General features: G+C 33.0%; 2 protein-coding genes across 5 annotated transcripts; one reads left to right on the top strand and one right to left on the bottom strand.

Annotated features, from left to right (window-relative positions):
• Window positions 1-223: 223 nt before the first annotated feature.
• On the bottom strand, window positions 224-7,599 carry LOC17886594 (DNA repair protein UVH3). Of its 4 annotated transcripts, XM_006290435.2 has the most exons (17): window positions 7,466-7,599; window positions 7,122-7,372; window positions 6,832-7,013; window positions 6,690-6,747; window positions 6,036-6,160; window positions 5,847-5,964; window positions 5,462-5,539; window positions 5,322-5,375; window positions 5,021-5,205; window positions 3,259-4,939; window positions 2,928-3,122; window positions 2,520-2,605; window positions 2,204-2,441; window positions 1,970-2,106; window positions 1,564-1,648; window positions 1,058-1,465; window positions 224-963 (listed from the first exon to the last, which is right to left on the bottom strand). In XM_006290435.2, the coding sequence occupies exons 1-17, from the start codon at window positions 7,551-7,553 to the stop codon at window positions 466-468; spliced, it is 4,467 nt and encodes a 1,488-aa protein (XP_006290497.1). In that variant the 5' UTR covers window positions 7,554-7,599; the 3' UTR covers window positions 224-465. The 4 variants fall into 4 exon arrangements, with proteins under 4 accessions (XP_006290497.1, XP_023638187.1, XP_023638188.1 ...); XM_023782419.1 differs by having other exon boundaries at window positions 7,122-7,599; XM_023782420.1 differs by lacking the exons at window positions 6,690-6,747; window positions 6,832-7,013; window positions 7,122-7,372; window positions 7,466-7,599 and having other exon boundaries at window positions 5,847-5,944; window positions 6,036-6,125.
• A 5,256-nt stretch (window positions 7,600-12,855) lies between these two features.
• On the top strand, window positions 12,856-14,650 carry LOC17886606 (bidirectional sugar transporter SWEET4). Its single transcript, XM_006291668.2, has 6 exons — window positions 12,856-12,974; window positions 13,052-13,088; window positions 13,174-13,390; window positions 13,937-14,098; window positions 14,193-14,312; window positions 14,395-14,650. The coding sequence occupies exons 1-6, from the start codon at window positions 12,932-12,934 to the stop codon at window positions 14,572-14,574; spliced, it is 759 nt and encodes a 252-aa protein (XP_006291730.1). The 5' UTR covers window positions 12,856-12,931; the 3' UTR covers window positions 14,575-14,650.
• Window positions 14,651-15,188: the final 538 nt, after the last annotated feature.

The raw sequence follows: 15,188 nt of genomic DNA, 5'->3' as shown, positions 1-15,188 counted from the left end.
TTCATATATCTACTGGTTGGTTTGGTTTTCTCTCTGGTTGGTTTGGTTTTCTCTCTGTTAGATCTGGTTGTGATGTACGCATACGCATCAAAAATCCACTAGCAAGGTAAGATCTAAAGCGTCAATCTCTTGTAACACTTTTGGCTATATTCCTAGTAATTAGAGGATTAGCTTTTGTTGATAAGTAAGTAAACGATAAAATCTTGTCAAGACAAGATCGATGTAATGACCATTTAAAAGGACAATTGCTACATAAATAGCATTAGAACAATCAGATCAAGTGTACACGAAACGTGCCAAAGTTGGCTAAACAAACATGAAATAGTTAATACTAAAAAAAGAAAAAAAAATTTACCTTCATCGTTTTCCAAATACCAAAAGTTACTACTTCAAGATTTTTTATTCACATTGTTTGTTAATTTTGTCAAACATTTTACTTCCTACTTAACCATATACTAACTTGTTTCAGCTCTTCCTTTTCTTTCGCTTCAAGAAAGGCATAGCACTTAATCCTCCTCCAACTGAAGAGTTCCCAAAATCAATCTCAATATTTGTCTCTACTGATGCATTATCTTCTTCGTTTCGACGTTTACCTTTCTTTTTCCGTTCTTCACTCTCGATTTCATCTTCCTCTGCTGTTTCGTCTTCATCTACGCAGAATCCGCCACCAATCACTCTGTAATCATCGGTAGATTTATCTTCCAAATGAGCATCTCCAATCTCATCAGCTTCATCTGTACAGAACCCACCTCCCGTTTGAATATAATCTTCAGAAGGACAGTTGTTGATTGATGCCTCATCGATGGTTGTTTCATTCTGTGTTCTTTCTGCAGAGACATTTCCTATTCCGCTTTCGTCATTATCTTCCAAAATCTCAATAGGGGATTCTCCATGGCTTCTTGACTCGTTCAATTCATCTTCTTCTTTCACATTGTACTTCACAGGATTCCGAGATCGTGTTGACTGGGGATTGACAGTTAGTAAAGTGAATTCATGACATAATCAACTAAAACAAGTAATACTGGTTCCATTACACGAAAGCTAAATTAAGGCTTACCCTTCGCACTTTTTGAAGATTGCTCGGTTTTGCCTGCAATTCTACTACCTTGTCATCATCATCAGAAGTGCCGTCTGATAGCTCAAGGAGATCTTTTTGGACTCTTCCTCTTCCTCTTCCTCGTACTCTTTTCTGGGCTCTGCCTCTGCCTCTACTACTAGATGGTTTTTCTAAGCACTTCTTTTTGTTTTTCACTTTCTCATCAGCTTTAGGTGAATCTTTATCTGAAGTGTTGTTATCTTCAGTTTCACGAGGAGCAACTCTTTTCTTATTTCGGTTTTTTGTACCTTCAGCCACATCTGACGATAGACCTCCGCCAATTCCTTTGACAGCTTTGTTGATTCTTTTACTACGGATCTTTGCAAATCTTTCATTAAAGGAATAGAAAGCTTCCATCCGAAGTTGCGTCTTCACGGAATAAAAGAAAAAAAAAAATCAAACTGTCAGACTCTGTTCATATTATTAGTCATATATATATCGAAGATAAGAAGTCAAATGTAGAAGACCTCGCGCTTTTCGTACTCCTTCAAGACTGGTAGTAGTAGATCATCTGTTTTCTTGCCGTTCCAACCAAACTTTTCCCAGCATAGCCTTCACAAAAAAGTGATCCTTCACAATCAGAACTCAGGACATTGTTTCATAGATTGGAAGTAGTTTATTAAAGAAACAGAGTCCATCGGCCAAAAAAATGAGTATGTTGTGTGTTCCTACTTCAGATTCATTGAAACTTTTATCACGCCCTAAGTGGCTTCACAATAAAATTCAAGCTATGCCATATTGTTTGAAAGAAACTAGATAGTAGATGAAATTAGATTTTTAAGTCCCTGATATTAGTTTAAAAACCTGCTTCTAAAGAAGGATGATCATATCTGTTCCCAATATGATGAAATGTCAAGTTAAAAAACGACTTACTTTCTAAGAACTGAAAGATCAGGCTTGCCCCATGAGAAAGTCTCAGTCGACCGATCCACTTGTGGATTTAAGTAGGCTGAAATAACAGCCTCACTAGGGAAAGTCGATGGAATATGCCAATTCTTGCTTACCTTTCTCTGTAAAATTTAAATGGTATATCAAACTTTCAGAAGGGTTTTGTCAATTTGGACCATAATAAATTAAACATTAGAAGTTCAGGTAAAAGAGCAATACATGCTGATCCATGAAGATTTGCTTTATTTCTTCAGTGTCATCAGTCGAGGCACCTGAGATGATTTCTTTATCATCTACAGAGGCAGACCCACGCTTTTTCACCTTCGAACCTGTTTTTGCATCAGTCTTTCCTAAAATGGTTGGATCAGGTGACTCAACCCATTCACGAAATTTCTGAAGCCCATCGTCCTCAGGAAAAGCAGTCACAACTTCAATAGCATTGACAATACCAATACCACTGCATGTCAAAACAATTATGATATCAATAACATAAAGAGCGGAATTTTGACCCTATGCAGTAAAAACCTCTACTAACCTGATTCCTTCTGTGTAATCACTTCCTAGAAGCATTGCCATGCGGATTATTTTATCTCTGCTCAAGCCTAGCTCCTTCTCAATGTCCTGAAATTAAAAGAGGTTAGAGATTGAAAAACCAAAAGTACGCGATTAACAATTTAACACAAACAGATCGATAAAGAAAAATGTATCAATTTTCTGCCAAAAGAAGTATCAACTTATTCCTAATAAAGACAAATAGATCAAACAGCTACCGAAAAGCTAACAATCCAGAGGAAACGACTTAAGTGCTAGATGTTATAAAGGAGAAGAGACAAGCCCGAGATAGTATAAAAGCTTATGTGAAAATGATGAAGAAAATAAACTTATCGCATACAATAAATAATTTCTTAAATCCACCAGTAGGAAACAGAGTTTAAGGACACACCTTCATAAAGTATGTCTCCACATATTTGCGATCATCAAATATGTTTTTGTACACGCTCCTTGCTCCAAATAAGAATACATCAGAATCGTCAGTGACAATGCCATCAACAAGGTTTGATTGTTCCATAAATGCACACTGTGCCTCTGCTTCCATGGGAGCTATGATGTATGGTATGCCAAAAAATTGGAGTAGCTCCTAAAGAAATAAAAAAACCGACAAAAGCATGATAAGTTTGTTGTCAAATTAAACAGACCAGAAACTCCAAAATTTTTGCAAGAGGGCTGTATAAAGAGGAAAATGACTCATAGGTACTAAAAGACAACGGGCAAACCTGGCATTCTGTAAACATCTCACTGCTCACAGATTCAGCATTCCGCTCAAGTTTCCTCTGTTCATCCCCTAAACTTACGAATTCTTGGTCGAGAACTCGAATTTCCTCCTCTAAATTTGCTTCTGAAAACTCAACAGGTACGTCTTTTTCTTCTAAACATGTTGAACTGTCAATATTGAAAGTGTGCTCGTTAGAGTAATTTTCCTCCCTTCTTTCATTCTGTGAATCTGTGTCATGTAGTATTCCTATTTGCGATCTGATGACATCACTAAAAGGGTCCTCTGATTCAGTGACAGGACTCTGGACTTTGCGTCTACTATCTCTCTTATCATCCATCATGATCGATGCGTCACTGTCAGCATTACCTTTTTTGACACTACCGCAAATAGATGTGTCACCAATAAAACCAGTTCTCTCCTCATCAGCTATGGGCATAGCAGACACTTTGACAGATTCTCCATCAAAACTTACAGAACTTTCTTCATTGTGATGTTTAGCCATAGAGGACAGCATGTAGCTTTGACTAGAAACATTAGATGCTTTCTCTGGTGAGATAACTGATTTTACCTTTGGCAATTCATTGCTCACAACACTGCTAAAGTTATTAGAACCGGAAGTAGGATGTGTACCAAATTGTTTGGTTATCCCTTTCTGACCATCTGGATTCTCAGCTACAGAAGTGTTGGACTGCTCATTTATAGCACCACTGGTTTTCGAGATTGTTATTTCGTCCAGAAATCCCTCTTCCTCAGCATCACCAACGGTTTCCTTAGAACAAAGACTATCTTGTCTAGGCTTGTCAACAAGATTTACCCTTACTGATTTATTTTCTTCAAGAAGGATATCCCCGGAATCCTTATCATGTAATTCAAGAAGACTTTTCTTGATAGCCTCCTGTAGATCAGCTTCTTCTTCCAAATAGCCTTTTGTGTACTTTGTTACTGTATCATTCTCGGTGGAATTACTGACATTTTCAAAACTATTTTCTTCCCTTGCTGCTCCCTCATCAATACTAATATCCTTAGGGATATGCTGATTACTTGAATATACTTCGAGTTTAGTAACAGAAGTATTCTGTTCAACAGGTACTTCTTCCCAATCACTGTCAGAAGCCCACGGTGAAGAGTCTTCTTTAGGATCATTTTCTGTGGAACTGATTGTCACTGGTCCTCCTGCTGCCAACTGAAGAAACATATCATCTTCGTCATTGAGATCATTTTCACCACCATCATGTTCAAATGATATCTCTATTGAAGATGGATTTTGCAGCATGGAATCATCATTCTGGATCTCCAGGTTTACAACATCATCTTCTTCAACAGGTGAATTTTCAAGAAATTGGTCTTCAGTAGGAAAGTTCTCCCAGGCGTTGAGTGTTTCATCATTATTACCCATAGACCCAGAAGCTGTTCTCTCCTTTTCTTTTATCAAATGTAAGTTCCTCTGGATATCACGTGTCATCTGGATTCCCATGTGTCTGTTCCTTATTCTAAATCGCCCCCTTTCATCTTTATATACTTCAATATTTTCATCAGGATTTGTAGGTTCATCTCTATCCAATTCAATGGTAGCATCTGATTTTTTCTGCGAGGAAGCATTCTTAACAGGGACTGGCAAAGACAGTCGTGACGTATTCGTTTGATTTTCATCATTTCTTCCTTCTCTAGCAGACACAAGTACTCTAAAAAAATATTAAAAATATCAGATATTCTCTATTACGAGAAAACCTTATTCGTTCATAAGACTTCAAACTGAAACTCACTCTTTATCACCAGCAAAGGAAGATGAGAATATAAACTCTCTGTTTGCTTCCGAAGCTATCCTAGAAGTTTGAACTCCACCAACAGCCCTTCCACCAGCAGATCTCTGAACTTCATTTATTTCCCGACGGAAGGCTACAGTTTTAAGATATGCTTCTATTTGTAATTCAGAAAACTTTTCAGGGGCCTATACACTCATAAACACGATAATTAATTCCATAGTCAGTGTTCCGCGTCTCCCCATATATAAAGATTCAGATACATAAATGGAGCTACAATGAGCCAGTAATTTATCTAACTCACCTTCTTGACCTTTTGGTACTTTTGCCGGTTTTCTGCCATCAATTTTTCTCTCATCTACGAGTAAAGACATTATTAGATAATCTGAATCGTTCATGAATTTCAACATGCTGCAAAGATATGGTACAAAAACAGTTGATTACCTGAACAAGGAGATCAAGTTGCATAGATGGAGGAAGAGAAGCCAAAACAGCTGGGTCGACATCCCCATCCATTACTGGCTAGAAAGGTAGACAAATTATTATTAGCAGATGAGGATGGTAAAGTATATCACATAACTCCTTAAAAAAGACGAATAAACGAACGCATAAATCCAAAGACATTATCATGACTCTTTACAAAGAAAATGAAGAATTTATCCAGATATAGAGATTTTCCCTTTTTAGACAAGTTGACAACTGGTGTGGATTGCTTAACTAAAGAATCTTAAAACTTAACCATTTTATATTCCCTGAATATAAGTGATCTGTAAACTTAAGCAACAGTAGATAAAACGAGAGAAGATGTAGCACAAAGACCACAGATTACCAGTAACATTTCCTCATCTTCGTCGCTGTCCTCCTCCTCAGATGAGATTGCTGCAGCTGAAGTTGATGCTTTGCTACTAAAGTTTCCTTCTTCTTCTGCTGCAAGGGATGCCGCCAACCTATATATTAAACACAAAATGACTACATGCAAATAAATATCTTCAATCAATATCTCAATTACTCTGCGTACATCTCATCCAACTTTTCCTGATAATTCTTCCCCTGCACTGAGGAATCCTGTTCAAGATTACACTTCATTTTGTTATCTAGTTCATCCTCATCCAACAAAACGCCCTTTCCCTTGGGATCATCATTCTGTCAATCACCAACAAACAAATCATAGACATTATATAAGTCTCAACAACTAAACCACTTACAAATTAGTGAACAAAGAGTGAGGATAAAGAGTTGACAGATTAAGGATTGAACATAGAAATACCATGAAGAAATCAACACTACCTTTGCTACCAAGTGTTAAGTTACTAAAACAGAGTCTTATGATTCCATAAACACTAAACTACGAAAGATGCAAGACAAAGGGCATGTGAAAGCAAAGAAACAACATAAACTAGTACGACATCACAACAAAGCGTAATAAATTTCCCAGCTCCTGATTCGTTACAGCAAGATACATGATTGATGGCATAAAAAGGAACGAAAAGACTATCAACTATGACATGCACAGTTAGCATCAAGCTATTTTGAGAGGGTCTGTGCCAACAAATCCTAACTAATGAAGACAAAAAAAAGGAAGTGGATACTTAGGAACACAAATCACCAAAGGCAGTCCAACAACACCCACTAATGTTTTTAATTTGCAGTTCAATGTTTAGGATTCACTTACCGTGGACTCTCTAATGACATCACCAACACCATTTTCTCCACCCATAGATGCTGGAGATCTACATCAACTAAACTTGTTAAAGCAAATCCCACCAACAAAAATGAAATGTACTGTTAACGTGAACCAAAATTTGATAGCTTACATCTCATCTAGCTTTCCCTCCACAAAAAAACTACTCCCTACATCATCTTTCTTCGCCGAATCTCGCAAATTATCATGCACAGAATCAGAGGACACACGTTTCTTCTTTCTATCACTATCATCCTGCTTCAGTCTTTGATTCTTAATATCTTTAGCTTGTTCCTTCAGCCTCATATCCTTAAGCTAACATAAAAAAAAAATCCCAAAAACAAAAGCAATTCACTCAAAACTTACTAAATTTAAACAACCACACCAAATTGAAAACTAGTTTTACACAAGAAACAAACAAACCCGATTAAGCAGCAATTTCTCAGCGGTTTTACGGATTTTAGTCTGTGCATTCTCACGCTGACGACGGCGAGCAATAACAGTACGGCGTTTCAATGCCGGAGTGGCTCCGTCAAATACAAAGATCGGTTTAGTCCTTAAGAACAAAAGCTTACAAATCCTTCGGAAAAAACCGATCAAGTGTGCGTTCTGAACCATATCTCCCTTCTCGTCACGCATCGCTTTGATAAACTGTACCATCCATATACTCGCATCTGCAAATTCGAACGAGAGTACAGCAACATCATCAATTGAATTCGGAAATAGAAAAAAATTACAATTGGAGTTCGATCGCCGGAGATTGTTACCGATGGCTAATCGTTTGTTGGCAAGGGTTTCGACGGAGACACGACGACCTACAGGAGCAAGAAGCTCCCAAAGACCTTGCACTCCCATTTTTTTTTTATCTCAGTTTCTTTCGCCGATACTTCGCCGTTGAGAATGCTGCCGCCATCGGAATCCCTTTATATACGTCTTGAAAGATCGACGGCGGTCTAAAGTTATACGTTGTCGTTTCACAACCTCTGACCCGGTTTATGAGCTAACTAAACCGGTTCAGTATTGGGCCATATTAACAGATCTAGTAACCGTTGTTTTGTCTTTTTTTGCTTTCCTTTACCTGACGTTAAGGCCCAAATCTGTTAAGGCCTTTGGTTAAATGATGATTACTCTAATAAAGTTTAAACCCAAGTATTTTTCGATTTTAATTTTGATTTATTTTTTAATTATATAATAATATGGTATATTGTTGTACTTTGATTAGTTAATTAAGAAAAAGTGAACGAGAGTAGTTCTACTAAAAAGAAGGTATATATATATTCTCTATTAGAAACGAAAATGTAGTAACAATATGCATGCAAAATAATATTAAAACCCCTAAAGATCAATTTGTTTTTCCTTTTTTCTTAATATTTTCTAACGTTCTTCAGAAATTTTATAAAAAATATATGTGGTTCGTCATGCTTTTCTATAATTCTTCTTCTTACATTTATTCATTCTTTGACTAATTTTATTTGTATAAGCCAAAAAAAAAAAAAAAATGGGTCAGGCCAACATGTAAGTTGTCTACACGTGTGATGTTGAGATGGTGAGTTTTTTCTCTATTCCGGTGATCGGGTGTACTCATGCTAGGACCAACACGAATGCAAAAACCAAAAATAAAATGGCCGACCAAAAAAAGAAAAGTAAGAACGAACAATAGAAAGCAAAAATAATAATGAAAAAGCTTATTCTAGCCGAGTATAAAGATATTTTGGATGCTTCTATCCATTTTAGAAATATAGTTTTATTTTTTAACAATAATTTGTTCGAACATAAGAACTTTTTAAAATTATCTACGTCCAATGGTAAAACTCTAATTGGAATTCTTGAAAAGAAAACTGAAAACTACAATTTTATAAAACATGAAAATTATTAGATTTTATAAAATTTGTAAAACACATAATATAAAAACATAATAAAAACATATAGTACAAATTATATTTCAATTTTTACCAAAGTTTTACCAAATATTCTCAACGAAATCAGATTTCAATTGTTAATGAATTGTTCGATCACGAACTTTACTTATATTACTGGAATTTGAAGAGATATTTGTAGAATACATGAAGTCCATTTTTTTTATCGGAAGAGATGAAAGTTTCGGCCACTTTTTTTTTTCTTAAAATCAAACTACTCATAAACCGACATGTGGCATTAGAAACAGTGCCAAAATTTCTTAACTAAAATACATATCTTAGTTTTATTTTGATTGTTGATTTACTTTTTTCTTTTAATTACTAAGAAACAAGTTTAAAAACTTGCATCGGAGATTGTCTTATATATGGACTTTTATTGCATCCATAATCTTAAAATAAAATATAAAAAACATTATCTAGGATCGAAATCCCCAAAAATGGTGTAGATTAAAATATTAAAACCTTGATATCAACCACTAGATGAAAGCAATTATAATCATGAAAACTATGTTTAAATTATGAATTACATATATTGGCCAACTATGGTAACATCTTGACCCAGTTTGATAGTAGCACTATGGATCGATGCTAAGACCATAATTACTTATGTGTTGATAAATAGTTTTGAGATCACACCGCTTCGATTTACAAACGTGTGCTTGTACGTTAGAACTGTTCACCATAGTACGATACACTTTTCATATCATTCACATAGAATAGTGTATAGTAGCTAGTGAGTGACAATTGTGTAAAACGTCTTAAGAATAGTGAAAACAAGTCTCGTTCATCGAAATTTCATAAATCCTTTGAAAACCAATATTTTTTATAACCAAATTCAAACTTGAAAAGTTAAAACTACCTTTCTAATCAATACTATTGAATAATAAAAAGTATTAATCAGAAAATATTATAAAGCTTTTTGGATATATGTTAATGAGTTTACAGATCCTTGGTGGGACTTTTCGTTGTTCCAATAGTATCACATAATGCAATAATTCAAACTTTATGTCTATTTTTTGTTTTGCAAAAAAAAAAAACTTTTTCTTCATTTAGACAATTTTTAAAAAATGGACGGTTTGGAATTGTTCCTTGTTAGGATTCAATTCTATCGTGTTTGGTACAAAAAATTATAAAGTTATATGTTTATTGATCCAAAAATAATAATTACAACAAATATTACAGTAATGGATAACAACTGATAGTGGTTTTATGTTTTCTTGTTTTGCTCTTTTTCATATTACTGTTTCAATCTTGAAACGTTCACTTGGATTTGGACCATTTGGTTTTAGTATGAACACTATCTTAACCAATTTAATTTGATTACAATTTATTCTCTTAAACTAGGTTAATAAAGTCAAGATTGATGTAAACATCTATATACCAATATAAATTATTATATAATGCATGTCCAAAAGATGTAACCATCCTATATGCTTAAATTATATATGAAAAATATAGGTCTCATGCCGTACGTGATGCATTTCTTACTTAGTTTGTTATGTGAAACGTAATCAATTGGTCAATTCATATCTGTAAGTGTAGAAATGAAAGTTATCTATTTATATATGTACACTAATAACCTATCATATCTACTATAACGAGATGTGATAATATAAGAGAAACTTTGAGATTATTATCAATTTTAGGATACTATACATATCCGCTATAAGAAAGTTAGGTCGACGACACACATACATATACGCGTCTTCTATATAAATCAGCTTAATTAGATAATGACTTCCACAATTAACGATAGATGATTAAGACTACTGTTATATATAGATCAGTTGATCATTTTCCATGGTTAACTAATATTGTATAGTTATATATTATATACTAATTTCGACAATGTTAAGTAACTAATCTTTATATAGTTATATATTATATACTAATTTCGAGAATATTGTATTCTTTTTTCATAAGAAAGAATCATTATACAAAGTGGTTGAAGCCATTGGATTGATCCCATTAAATGTGTGACACTTTGTCAAGGAATCACCCCTAGAGAAGAAAGCTGGTTTATACACGAGAGTTTTTGTTTCCAAGTCCTGTTTCAGGAGTATTATTATTACAACTCGAATATATATATTTCTATACTAGAAGACAACTAACGTAGGGTTAATAATTCGTCACTACATTAATAGATATGAAGTAAAGTAGAATAATAATAATCATAAGTTACCAAACGAACATTAATGACATTATTGTGATGTGCTCTGAAGAGATCATTAATTAATGTATGATCGGCAACAGCATATCATGATATGCATGCAGAGTAATAAACTCATTACTCATGCATGAATAGTTGAGGTTTACGTACAAGATTCTGAGCTGAGATTTTAGAACTGTAAAATCCCTCTAATCAGTATGTACAAGGCCTAGTAATTAGATATTTTTACTATAAAAACTTATTTATATAATGTTCACATATTAAACCCATGATCACATCTCATGCTGACATGATATGTAACAACTAAACACTAGTGTTTGAACTTTGAAGTTGTGAACAATGATATGAGACAACTGAACAACTAAAAACTAGTGTTTAAAACACTAAGTACTATTCATCTTTTTAAAATTAGTCCCACCAGTAATCATGTCTTAACAGTCTTAAAGTACTAATCATCGAAGTGTTTTTAGAATAATGACTATACTTGTAAAAATAAAATAAAATCGTTGGTTAACTTTTTTTTTCTTTGATAAAACTTTGTGGCTAAATACAATATTTGTTTGACGTTTGTTTGTTGACTTATTCGTTTTCGACGTAATTTCTTAGTTCTTATGTTAAATACTTATTATTAATTAGTGTTTCAAAAAGAATACGACTACAGAGTAATATTTAAAATATATGAACGGTAGAGTAAACAAAATGATTAAAATCGCATTAGATGTATTCGGACCTTGTTGGTTCCTCAATTTATATTGTAAAAATTCTCTTAATCACTAAACCATTATGAACTGATTTTTATAATAATTTTGATAATTATTATTCTTAACCGAAAGACTATGTGAGTAAATTTTGCATTTTTAACATAGCTAATATCCCTTTCGGACCATGTAATTTGACCATGTAATATCTCAGCAAAACTAAGATCTAGTTGTTTGTACAAACCTCAAATTACTCATCACTAAGCATATATACTTTTTTTTTTTCAAATTCAAAGCATAGATACTCGTTTTCTTGATACTTATTTAGAACTAGGTAAAGTGCACCAGTGAAGCATAGATATTGCGATATGGTTACATCGACATCAAAAATTCGAAATGGACCTATATAGTCGCATGCTCACTTTTATTTTATATTAAAGTTACAAAAATCATTGGTTTTGTGTATACCATCTCACAACACCTGTAAAGTCATTTCCCTTTTGCCTCAAAATTTTGTTTCTATTTCATTTTAAACTAATTAATAGTTTATTTCAATATAAAAAGTTATTTCTCTTTAGCCAATGTTTAAAAAAAAAAGTTGTATTGTAGCATGGAAATATAAATTATGTGCGGATTATATATATATATATACACACAATTGATTTTTATAGTTTAATAAACTCTGTGAAAACCATGTATCACGTTGGTCAAATATAAGAAAGTACCAATTAATTAGATTTATTAATCTAATTAACAATCGCAAACAATAAAAAGATCGAGAAAGATAGTCATATGAAATTCATGAAAACTAATAAAACTTTTTACCTTTTCCCAACATATGAATATGACATGTATTATATAATATAACAACACAAAAAAAATCAGAAGTCGTCCAAAAAGAACAAAAAGGAGAAGAAAAATAAAATGTTACGTGATTTGTTTTTCTATTAAAGATCTTTCGCTTACACTCACGTGAATAACTTTTCTGAAACAATATTTTCCTTAAAGTTAAAAGATGGTCGTGAATAATAAGATTATTACACGCAACTTTACATAGAAATGCACATGCATGTAACATATACATTATATATATACTATATACTATATAGGGTAGGCATAATAGTTACAATCATGGCTCCAAAAACAATAAGCCAAACGAGAAAGTGTTGAAAGATATTCAGATAAATGTCATGATTGTTTCCCTAAACTGGAAAAACAAAACTTCAATGTCGTTTTCATTTTCAATTCCTTTCACTTCTTGAGTTTCGCTTCTTCATCAATACATACACATACTTATACATGTAAATGATCATATATACATGATCGTATAACCTATATTTTCTATAAATATATGCAAAGACCACTCACACATATTTAACATACCAAGTTACATATATATATCTCTCTCTTTCTTCTTTGTTCTTGTTCGGATCTTGCTTGAGGTGAGAAATGGTTAACGCGACGGTTGCTAGAAACATTGCAGGCATTTGTGGTACGTATACATATAAGCTTTGTATGTGTATGGACATTTTGAAGAATCTCTAACCTTTTGTATGTTTATTGTCGCAGGAAATGTCATCTCCTTGTTCTTGTTCTTATCTCCCATGTAATATCATCAATCTCTATGTCTATCTAACTTCGATCTTACTCTTTTGGTCTAACTATTTAGATCTCTTATGTATTTTATGTAGACCTACGTTCATAACGATATACAAGAAGAAGAAGGTGGAGGAGTACAAAGCTGACCCGTACTTAGCCACGGTGCTAAATTGTGCACTATGGGTCTTTTATGGCTTACCAGTGGTTCATCCAGATAGTCTTCTTGTGATAACCATTAATGCTACTGGTTTGGCCATTGAGCTTTTCTACCTCGCTATGTTCTTTTACTTTTCTCCAACCACTCGCAAGGTACGATAACGATACTATATCCTAACATATGTCTCTTCTTTTACTTTTTAAAAGTATAAAATCCGACCTATATTTTCGAAAAATATGAAACCTGATCAAAAATATATATATATTGAAGTATATATAACTAGGTGACATCATATAATACTTGCTTTATGTTTGAGATTTTTTTTTTTGTTAATACATAGTTTTATGGTAATACATGTTAAGTTCTCAATATTTTTGTCTGATTATTAAATTGTTAATTGAAGAATTTAAAAGAGAGTGATGCATATTGTTATATTCGATTTTTGTGAACCACATATATGTAATAACTAACAAGATTTTAAAAAATTTATATCACTTTTGTTTAATTAGCTGTAAACAAACTGAGATGAACCTAAACCAAACTACATATTCTTTTGTGTAAAAATGAAAGCTAAAGCATATTGAAGTACTAAGAAGTGGTAGACAATGATTGATTCTGTTTTAGGATAGTGATAGCCAAAAACACAAAACGTTTATTATGAAATCGATTTTAATTAAGAATTTTGATTATTGGTGCAGGTTAAAGTTGGGCTATGGTTAATAGGAGAGATGGTGTTTGTAGGAATAGTAGCCACATGCACATTGCTATTGTTCCACACACATAACCAGAGATCTTCTTTTGTTGGAATCCTTTGTGTCATTTTTGTTAGCCTCATGTATATTGCTCCTCTCACCATCATGGTATTATGATTTATCTCTTTCTTTAACATTTTTTGTATTTTACTTCACTTTTTTATGATTACAAAACATGATATTATTGTTGTGAGTGAAACAGAGTAAGGTGATCAAGACAAAAAGTGTGAAGTACATGCCATTTTCTCTATCACTTGCCAACTTTCTAAACGGTGTCGTTTGGGTTATCTATGCACTTATTAAACTCGACCTTTTCATTTTGGTAAGTTTATTAAATTAATCTTGACATCTTTTATTATGTACTAGTACTAGTTTCACTTATATTTTTTTTTGGTTTTTCATAGATTGGGAATGGACTTGGAACAGTATCAGGATTAGTACAACTTATACTCTATGCTTGTTATTACAAGACAACACCAAAAGATGATGAAGAAGATGAAGATGAGGAGAATCTTTCTAAGGCTAATAACTCTCAGTTACAACTTAGTGGCAACCATGGACAAGCCAAACGAGTTTCTGCTTGATTATATGTTTTCGATTAATGAGGATGTGAAATTTAGTTTTATCTCTTTTTTATTAATGTCTATTTTCAAGTTTTTTGGTGGATTAACTATTGTAAGTTCTTTTTTTTTTTTTTGTAAAATTCAGACTCTTTTTCGTCTATGGAAGCTAAGATAACTATTACAAATGTGGGACAGTATAAATCTATATGTATTATATAAAAAAACAATATAAATCTATATAATGTGTAGAATTTTTTTGATAACTTGGAAGAACACTTTTCTCATTAATCGGATGATGAAAAATATACAAATATGATGATCTCAACATTTTAAATCAAAACATAAACAATTACAAAGATCGAACTATAAAACGTATTCATAAATATGAATATGTGAACCTATACACGTAACCTAATTAAAATAAAATAAATTACTAAACTCTAAAAGTAAAATATAGAGACATGTTACTAGGATTTGTTTCAATTTCGATCGAGTGAATCGGTTTCAACCGGCAAGACTATGTGAACTGTTCTCTATTTAATGTAGAGTTGAATCCGGCAAGACTTGGTCCTGAGGTAACACAAAATTGAAAATTCTCTCTATCGGCTCATTTGAAATGGGCCTTGAGATCCATC

The sequence above is a fragment of the Capsella rubella genome, unplaced genomic scaffold, assembly GCF_000375325.1.
Source record: "Capsella rubella cultivar Monte Gargano unplaced genomic scaffold, Caprub1_0 scaffold_5, whole genome shotgun sequence".
Lineage (NCBI taxonomy): Eukaryota > Viridiplantae > Streptophyta > Magnoliopsida > Brassicales > Brassicaceae > Capsella > Capsella rubella.
The sequence above is the reverse complement of the archived record's forward strand: the minus strand, read 5'-3'. Positions and strand labels throughout refer to the sequence as shown.

What these genes read in the sequence shown, in the direction of transcription:
- LOC17886606 (XM_006291668.2), top strand. Translation starts at nt 12,932, where the DNA reads ATGGTTAACGCGACGGTTGCTAGAAACATTGCAGGCATTTGTG. An exon ending in TTGCTCCTCTCACCATCATG is followed by an intron (nt 14,099 to 14,192) that starts GTATTATGATTT and finishes TGAGTGAAACAG; the next exon opens with AGTAAGGTGATCAAGACAAA. An exon ending in AACTCGACCTTTTCATTTTG is followed by an intron (nt 14,313 to 14,394) that starts GTAAGTTTATTA and finishes GGTTTTTCATAG; the next exon opens with ATTGGGAATGGACTTGGAAC.
- LOC17886594 (XM_023782419.1), bottom strand. Translation starts at nt 7,553, where the DNA reads ATGGGAGTGCAAGGTCTTTGGGAGCTTCTTGCTCCTGTAGGTCGTCGT. An exon ending in AAGATGAGGAAATGTTACTG is followed by an intron (nt 5,540 to 5,846) that starts GTAATCTGTGGT and finishes CTACCTTTCTAG; the next exon opens with CCAGTAATGGATGGGGATGT. An exon ending in TGGAGACATACTTTATGAAG is followed by an intron (nt 2,606 to 2,927) that starts GTGTGTCCTTAA and finishes TTTTAATTTCAG; the next exon opens with GACATTGAGAAGGAGCTAGG.